Raw genomic sequence first — 8,495 nt, forward strand, 5'->3', positions numbered from 1 at the left:
TAAGGCATCTTGAATCACATTATCCTTGGGACTCCCCCATCCTGCAAGCCTCCACCGGCCTGCTCCCACCAACCTGCTGCAGTGGAGTGTGGGGAACATTCGCCTCCGGGCCTGGCCCCTTGGCTCCCGAGAACAGCACCAGCCCCACACATTCCATTGAGACCGTTTGTGACACACCGCTCCTCTCTCCCACACGCTTGTGCCCGTTTATTCAGGGCGAGGCCAACATTTTATTGTTATCTGGCTTAATTAGAGAGGAAAAAAAGTCCAGGAGTCTAGAATTTTGGTAACTTCAAATATATTTTATTACTTTCTTTTTCATCTTAGAAAGAACATGAAACCTGCATGCAGCTCAAGGCTCTCAGCATTTACATAGCAGAGAAACAGCCGTCCAGTGCGGCCTCTACTGAAGGGCAACGTGCAGCAGGGCGCACGGAAGGTGGTATGTACACAGGAGAGGGTACAGGATCATCCTAACTCCTAGCTCCCAAAGAGGACTGCCCTGTTTGCATCTGCATTGAAGGGGGGTGTGCTTTCTGTTGGGGTGGGGGAAGAAACAAAACTTTGAAAGTTCCCCCTTGCCAATAGGAGGTGTAGCTCCGGCTGTGTGTTGTGCATATATCCCTGAATCTTTCCGTTTCTTCCTTGGGTTGTTTTCTCACAGTGCCAGGACCATCCCATACTTCAGAAGCATCAGCTACCAAAGCCGCAGAAACCTTCAGGTTGGAAGAAAGACCCAGCTCCTTTAAGGATCGCTTGCCTGATCATGAACTGGGGTGGGGGGCAGGGATGAAGCTTATCCTGGTAACAAGATTGAGTTCCTGGCGGCACAGATGTCGAAGGACCTGCTCCCAGTTGCCCTACAACAGGGGCCACTGTCAAGTCACAGGGAAACCCTGACCAGTCATAAGCTCAGGAGAGCCTGTGGCAGCTGTGCCGAGGCGCCAGGCCCCCTGAGCGGAAGCTTCGCAAGCCTGGACCGGAGCAATGGTGCAATGAAATGCCTCAACCAAGCTCACTGTCCCTTCCAGGCGCTCATAAAGCTCAGATGTGTAGTCACATATGGACAAATACAAAACCCCTTATTTTACAAAGGAAAGAGTTATTCGCCCCCCTCCCCGCCCTGCCTCCCCGTTTCGGCAAAAAGCCGCTGGAGATGAAGTCTGGAGTTCAGGAGAGCTGGGTCTCACATCTGGAAACCTTCCACACACAGCTATAAAATGTAAAAACTGACCCTGGTAAGAAGAGCTTCGTAGCAATATATAATTTGTCTGAGAAAGAAAGGGCTTTTATTTTAATCTGCAAAGTCCTCTGCTGAAGTCTCTCAACTGGCCTGGAGTTTTTCCTCCCGAGATCGGTCACCCTATTCTTCGTAGACCCTAGGAAGAGAGGACAGAGTGGTCAGCGGCTCAGGCCACTTACAGCTGCTGCTAGTGGGTTCGTCTGTGGGCCTCCTCCCAGGCCTGGGGCCGGGAGAGGGGAGATGGCTCTGAGGATGTGATAGAAGCCAACGCCAGAGTTCACTCGAGGATGGGTGTGCTCCCTCACACCCATAGTCCTAGTTCCGGGCTGTACTCCACACTCAGCTCACCGCTCCCTTTTCCAGTGAAATCCCTTGATCAGGCACGGAAATAAACGGCCTGGGGGCTGGAGAGATTGTGCCCAAGATACGTCACTGCTCTGCCAGAGGACCCAAGTTCAGGTCCTGGCACCCACATTAGGTGCAATGCCTATAACTCCAGCTCCAAAGTCCTCTTCTGGCTGCCTCAGGCACCTGCACTCACAAGGCACACAGGCATACAGCCACACAGACACACACATATAAATAAAATAGAAATGCTGAATGCAGCCGCCTTTCGTGACAGCCAGAGATTCCGGTCTCTAAGGGGCTCTGAGCTCATTTATTGGTGCCGTGGACCAGGGGCCTGGCCCTGCCCTGCATTCTTCTCTTTCCTCCATCCTGAGCTATCGAGCATGTATGTTTGCTCTCTCTCTCTCTCTCTCTCTCTCTCTCTCTCTCTCTCTCTCTCTCTCTCTCTCTCTGACTTTGAACAGTTCTTTTATCTACATCTATATTCATTAAGTCATTTTTAACCCTTTAAAGGTGTTAAAAGGTGGGAAGGGAAAGGGCAGGCGTGGCGGTTCCCTATTCCTGGATGCCTCCGAGCCCTATGGCATGGATGAATTCAGAACTCATGGGCCTGTAACCATGCAACCCCAACACTTGGGAGGTAGAGGGATTAGGACTCATGATTCAAAGTCATCCTTTGCTTTGGGGTTGAGTGGATGCTAGCCTGGGCTATGTGAGACCTGTGTCAACAAACAAGTAAGCAAACAAGCAAATAGCACCCCCTGTCCCCCCACAACGGTTCTGAACTCTTGATGTAGCAAATTGGTAGAGGCCTAGTAGCAGAGAGCTCTCACAGCCTTCATGAGAGAGATTTGCAAAAGAAGAACAGTGGGTTTGGGGTGGGGGTGGGGCTTCAGGATCCCCACAGGTGCCTCCTCTTCAAAGACACACCCATGTGGAGGAAGAAACAAGATGGGCAGAAGGTCTGTCGGAACGTCTCCAGGTGTCTGGGCAAGACTCCTCAACCCTCCATAAGCTAACCCTGCAGTCATCCTGCTTTGGATGACACAGGCCTGGGGGTGACAGGGTGGCAGGGGGTGGGTGGGTGGGTGGGGCAGGTTCTGCTTTTGCCATGTCAACTGCATGCCCTGACCAGAAAGAGGGCTGCGCTCCCATCAGATATGCGGGGAACACGCTCACTTCACCACTTTCTATTTCAGGCGACTGCAGATGAGGCAGTTTTGGAGAGAGCAAGAAAGGATTCAGGTGCAGAAGCTGAACAGGGGTGTCAGCTCTGAGAGCTGGTCACAAGGCTGGGGCCAGGGGGCACTGGGCCACATACTGGGAAGGCAGTGCCAGACCCAACACCCCACAGGGTCCTGGCTTCTTGCCCTGACTCTTCCAGGTGCTCGGAAAGTCAGACCCTGTCCCCACCTGGTCTTGGTTGCCCCCTCTTAGGGCAAAATACTGGGATCCTTGGAAGTCACCCAAGTGTGTGTCCTTCTCCAGCTTTGTTTAGTAGGTGAAGGTACAAAACAACAGGCCGGGGGGGTCTGTGGCTTGCTCCAGGTCAGGCTCATTGTCACGGGGTACAGAGGAGCTGGGAAGGGACCTCTCCTTCCAAGGCCAGACCTGGGGACCCCAAGGTAGAAGTAGGAAGCCCCCTTTTGATGATAGGGAAACTGCCAAGTCAGCAGAGGTGTCTGCCCCAAGGCACCAATGGTCTTAACCTCTGCCCCATTTGGGTAAAGTGGCTCAGATTGGAAGGGGCTGAACTCAAGCAGTCCCAGAATCTGCCCGAGAAGGCGTCAGAGAAGAGCAGAGTATGGGGCACCTTGGTGCTCACCCAGTCATGTTCAGCTCTTGTGACTTAAATAAAAAAATGTAAGTTAGGGGCCAGACGGACGATGGCTGAAGAGCTCAAAGCTTTGGTGCTCTTGCAGAGGACCTGACACACACTTGGAGGCCCACAGCCTTAGGTAACTGCAGTATCTGATGAATCTTATGTGAAGTCCTTGGGCATCAGGCATGTAGGGTGTTACACAAACATTCATGCAGCCTTAATACCCACATACATAGGGTTAAAAACAAGTCTTTATAAAAATGTTCACAAAGGACTATGAAATGAAAGTAGATTTTAGTTCACAAAGGGATACACCTGCAGTGCTCAGAGCTGTCCAGAGAGCAGAAGTGGTGAGCGCTCCATCGGTGGGGGATGGGAATAGCATCAGCTATTTTGTGGGTGTCACACATTAGATGAGGCTAATAGATGACATGGTGTGTGGGTCCCTTCTCATCCTGAAGCCATAGCCAATAGCCAAGCTCTTCTGGATGGGTGGGGGATGCGCGGGGCAGGCAGGCGGTGGGCAAGGAGTGTGTGTGTGTGGGGGGAGGGGTGAGAGGAGATGCCGTACCTGCGCTTCTCGTTCCAGGCGTTGTACCACTTGATGAAGCGTTTGGTGCTCTGCAGCTTAGGGTGGAGACAGTGCTCCTGGCCCCGGTACCTGGACATACTCTTGGTGGTGATGCTGAAACACAGCAGGATGGGGTCAGGGTTAGACGTCTGAATAACAGCCTGCAGGACTGGAGCACTGAGCGGCCCCGCCCCTCCCTCAGATTTCAAGGGCTCAGTTCCAGGTCAGCCTTTTAACGTTTTGTGTCTCAGCCTCCACGATGGGGTTAGCCTGTATGAAGTGAGTATTGCTTTTCCCTGGGGAGTCCCTATCCCCAACAGCATCCAGCAAGGTTCTCGGGAAGCAATGACCAGGGGCTCTTCCAGTGGTTCAGAGGTAGAACCGTTGCTAGAAAGTGTTCATGCCAAGTACCATTCTCGGACTTGAGGAACTCTACAGAGGGGCTGAGCCATGCCCTGCATGTGTCATAGACTCTAACTCTTAACCCCAGCCCCCAAACCCTCTGCAGTTGTCCCTGGGCTGCAGTTGTCTGTTGCTGATCCTGGAGAAGGGACCTTGTTGGTCTGGTAGCCCAGTTGATGCTTGACTATGAGGTTGCAGTTTTCTCGTTCCGGGACAGCAAGATAAAACCTTCCTTCTCTGGGCTTCTCTTAGCCAAAGCTCCAGCCCCACAGTGGCCTAGCTCTGCAAGGGAGAAGCAGGACCTGGTACTGAGATAGCTAGCTGAGTCTGGATCCTTGTAAGCGGTGATCTGTCTGCTCAAAAGGTACAACAGAAGGACCTACCTCACGGGGTTACTGAAGGAGCTAAAGGCATAACCTATGCACAGTGTCCAGTCCCTGGTGGGCGCCCAGTGACCACCGTTATTACTAATTAGTCAGAAAAGATGAAGCAGCCCTGAGGAAGACACGCTTCAGGTATGAGCTCAGGCCTGATGGGTCTGAAGCACCTCACTCAGTCAGTCACTAGGAGGATGGTGGGAGTTACAGGAAGTTCTGGGAGGGGACTGGTTGAGAATGAGGGTCCACTTTGAAGATGTAAAGTGGAGACCTGACTTCCTGAGGGGTCACAGGTGTGTAGGGAGGTCAGCTTGTTCCCTACCTGGTTCCTAAGGGAAAGAAGTGTCAGAGTTTACCAGCCAGATTCTAGAAGGGGGCAGGGTCGTTATGAATACAATCTCCCAGTTTGTAGGGACAGAACACAATCTTGCCAGCAGAACGGGGACAGAACGCTGCTGTTTCAGGTTCCTGCTCTCTCTAGTCTAAGATCAGGATGGACATTTGATAATACCAGGTAACTGGATCGCACTTCGCTGGAGACAGATGGATCCTTGTAGGCTCCAAGCATGGGGCCCTCCCTCTACACCTCTGCCCTCCTGCAGAATTAGTGCCCATATTTCCTCCGCACCCACAATTCTGCTGCTGTTCTGGGTGGCCATCTCAAGTAAAAAGCTCCTTTTCCATAGGTCAAGGTGCAGACAGAGCATCCCACTTCTGAAGGTCAGAGAGAGCAAGAAAGAGCTCAGGCCCGACCCCCAGAGCTGTTCCGACTACTGTGGTTCTACAAATCAGCAGCAGGGTGTAGAATCTGGGATTCAAGATCCAATAACCAAGTCTGGGTTGCAGTAATTCTGGGGGGCCAATGGTTTGAATGAGAACTCTATGGACATATGACACAAATCGCCCTTCAAGAACTTGGACTTGGGCTGACAAGATGGCTCAGTAGGTAAGTGTCCTTGCCACCAAGCCTGGAGCTGTGTTTGGTTCCTGGGACACACCTGGTGGAGGGCATGAACCCTCCTGCAAGTTATAAACACATATTTAAAAAAAAAAAAGAAATCCAGGCTTTCCCATATTTTGAGTCCCCCCCACCCCCACCCCAGCCGGGGTCTCTGGGAGACTCAGGGGGAGCTGGAGATCTTGCCATCAACCTTTGTGGCTGAAAACCTGTTTTGGCAAAAAATGCAGGTCCCTTGTCTGACAGAAGGACAAGGAGCCTTCAGGCTGTCGAGGATGGTTGGAGAGGGAGGCCCAGAAGAGGTGTTGGTCTCATGAGGTCCCTGCAAATTTTCCCAAAGCTACATGAAGCCTTGGCAGCGTTCTCTGTCCCCCCCCCCCCCCGGAGTTTAGTCAAGAAAGGAACAAACCTGTCGGGGCAAAATCTGTCCCTTTGAGTTGCTGATGCACCCCAAATTGTTTTTGTCCCCTGGAGGTCTGAGAGACAGCTTGAAATCTTCTCTAACATTTTTGAACCTCCAGACTAGAAATTCCGAGATACTGTGAAGCCTGCCATTTCTTTTAGCCCTGAGCCAGGTAATTTTCCTTTATCTGCCCTGCAAGACAAGGGGCGCTATAAGGAGGTTAATTTGGAAACTCATGACTCGGGTCAGTTCAGGTCCTGTGGCTTTCTGAATTAGCCTAACTTCAGCGGGTGGAAGTTGTGAGGTGCCCGGTGGGGGTGTGCCCTTCCTTCACAGACACTGCCTGAAGGCCTCTGGGCCGGCAAGGGCAGTCGGTGGAAGGCACTTGCCCAGACTGAGAATAAAGTGTGTCCTGTTTCTGGGGGGAGGGGAAGAGGGGCCAATGGTCCATGGCAAATATTTGGGAGCTGTTTTGCCAAGGGCTGCCTTCCTGGCCAAGAGTGTATTGATGGGGGAACGGCTGCGCTGGCTTCAAGTGGTTAATTGGGAAGGCTGAGGAGCAGGAAACGCAGTGTTCTCTCTCTGCCCTAGTTTTAAAGACTTTGCCGGCATCCCCACCAAGCAGCTGCAGCGGTGGCATGGCACATTAACCCCAGCAGAGCACTTTCTCCAACACTGTTCACACTCACGGACCCACAAGGAGCCCGGCTGCTGGAGGAAGAGACAGACGCATTCTCACAATGAAAGCCCGGAGAGCACCAAACTGTCCACCGCTGTGGCCAAACCCCTGACTGAAAAGTCTGTTACTTCTCTCTTCGGTAAGAGGGAGGCAGCGCTGGGTGTGTGTCCCAAATGGATCTGGTGTAGATATCCTAAGAGGGAGCACCAGAACCGCTCGCCCACAGGAAACCCCCAGCCTGCCGGTTTGAGTCCTAACAAGGACAGGCTCAGAGAGACCCGCCAGAGACCCCCTTTCCAGACTGTCAGGCAATGTCCCGAGGACTTGCCAGACGATTGATGACAAACTGCTCCTCGGGGCCTGGGCAAAGGCAGAGAGAAGAGCGTGTTAGCCCGATCCAGCCCCGCCACGGGACATGCCCCCTCAGAACTCACATAACCATCTTCTCCTCGCAGTGTGGGTACTTTGGCTTCATTTCCAGCTTCTTCACGTCGCTGTAGCGGATCTTGGGCCCCTTCCGGGAACACTTGCACTTGGATCCTGCGGGAGAGCGCGGCCAGGCTGCTGAGTCGCCAGAGGGGTCTTCAGCTCAGCGACCGCCCAAAGTGCCCGCCCGGGACCCCCGGGGTTCCAGGGTGTTTAAGTGGTGCTTGGGCTCCCTACGAAGGGGCAGGACCGCGACCGAGGGCCCTCGCAGCACTCACCGTCCACGCGCGAGGCGCACAGCGCCAGGAGCAGCAGGAGCAGCGCGGCCGCCAGGAGCCTCATGTTGGCCGGAGGGGCGCGGTGAGGAGCAGGGATGCGAGGAGGGAGCCGGTCTGTGGTGCTGCGGCTGGGGGAATGCCGCCCGGCTCGGTTCTCGACTTAGAGCACGCCTCCCTGCTCTGCTCGTTCCAGCTGCGCCCGTCGGTGGGAGCTCCTGCCGTCCGTCGCGGTGCTGCTGCGCTGCGCTTAGCGCTGGGTGCTGCGATCTCCCCACAGCTTCCCTCCGCCCACCCTGGCCTCTTTTAAATTCGCTCCTGCCCTCTCCGAGAGCGAGCTCATTAATATGCAGAACCACTCGGTGACTCACTGAGATTTCTCAATGTGGTGGGGGGAGGAGATCTCCCAGCCCGCCCAGCTGCCCGCTCCAGACCCGTCGCGATCACAGGGGCGCACACTCAGAGCCACGCGCGCACACGCACACACTCACATCCGCTACCCTCTGGCTTCACAATACGCCCGCCTTCATGCACTTACTCACCCAAGCGTTGATGCCGCTGTCTTGCCTTGGAGAGGCCAGGCGAGTGCATCGCTTGCGAAGGAGTCCTGGTTTTGTTTCCTGTGGATACTTCTCAGGCCACACAGGTTTACTGTCCCAAGCCACCGAGAATCCCAGGTCTGGCTCAGATCCTAGAGTCTTCCAACAGGTGCCAAGGGAGAGTGCCAGGAGGCCTTCCCACTGGGGTGTGGGTCTCTGTTGGGCCAGCAGTTCAAGGCCAGGTGTAGTTAGAGGCTTGTCACAGGTCGTAGGAGCTTTTGATCATTGGGTCCACTGGGTGCGGCGGTGTGGGTGAGTGGGGGGAGGGCTACACAGTTTCTAGAAGGAGTCTGTGGCTTGGTGTCCATGTATGGCTGTCCAGGGGCTATGGAGAACCCGGCTACTCATCACATGCATTTTAAGAACCTTTGAAGCCAGGTAGAGCCCTGGTC

At 54.0% G+C, this 8,495-nt stretch overlaps 1 protein-coding gene across 1 annotated transcript; it reads right to left on the minus strand.

The window, feature by feature from the left end:
- Positions 1–281: 281 nt before the first annotated feature.
- On the minus strand, positions 282–7,802 carry Cxcl14 (C-X-C motif chemokine ligand 14). The gene is made up of 4 exons (XM_050144433.1): positions 7,508–7,802; positions 7,238–7,343; positions 3,985–4,098; positions 282–1,379 (listed from the first exon to the last, which is right to left on the minus strand). The coding sequence occupies exons 1-4, from the start codon at positions 7,569–7,571 to the stop codon at positions 1,364–1,366; spliced, it is 300 nt and encodes a 99-aa protein (XP_050000390.1). The 5' UTR covers positions 7,572–7,802; the 3' UTR covers positions 282–1,363.
- Positions 7,803–8,495: the final 693 nt, after the last annotated feature.

This window comes from Alexandromys fortis, unplaced genomic scaffold (genome assembly GCF_014885135.2).
Source record: "Alexandromys fortis isolate MF-2015 unplaced genomic scaffold, M_Fortis_MF-2015_v1.1 scaffold_1, whole genome shotgun sequence".
NCBI classification, from domain to species: Eukaryota; Metazoa; Chordata; class Mammalia; order Rodentia; family Cricetidae; genus Alexandromys; species Alexandromys fortis.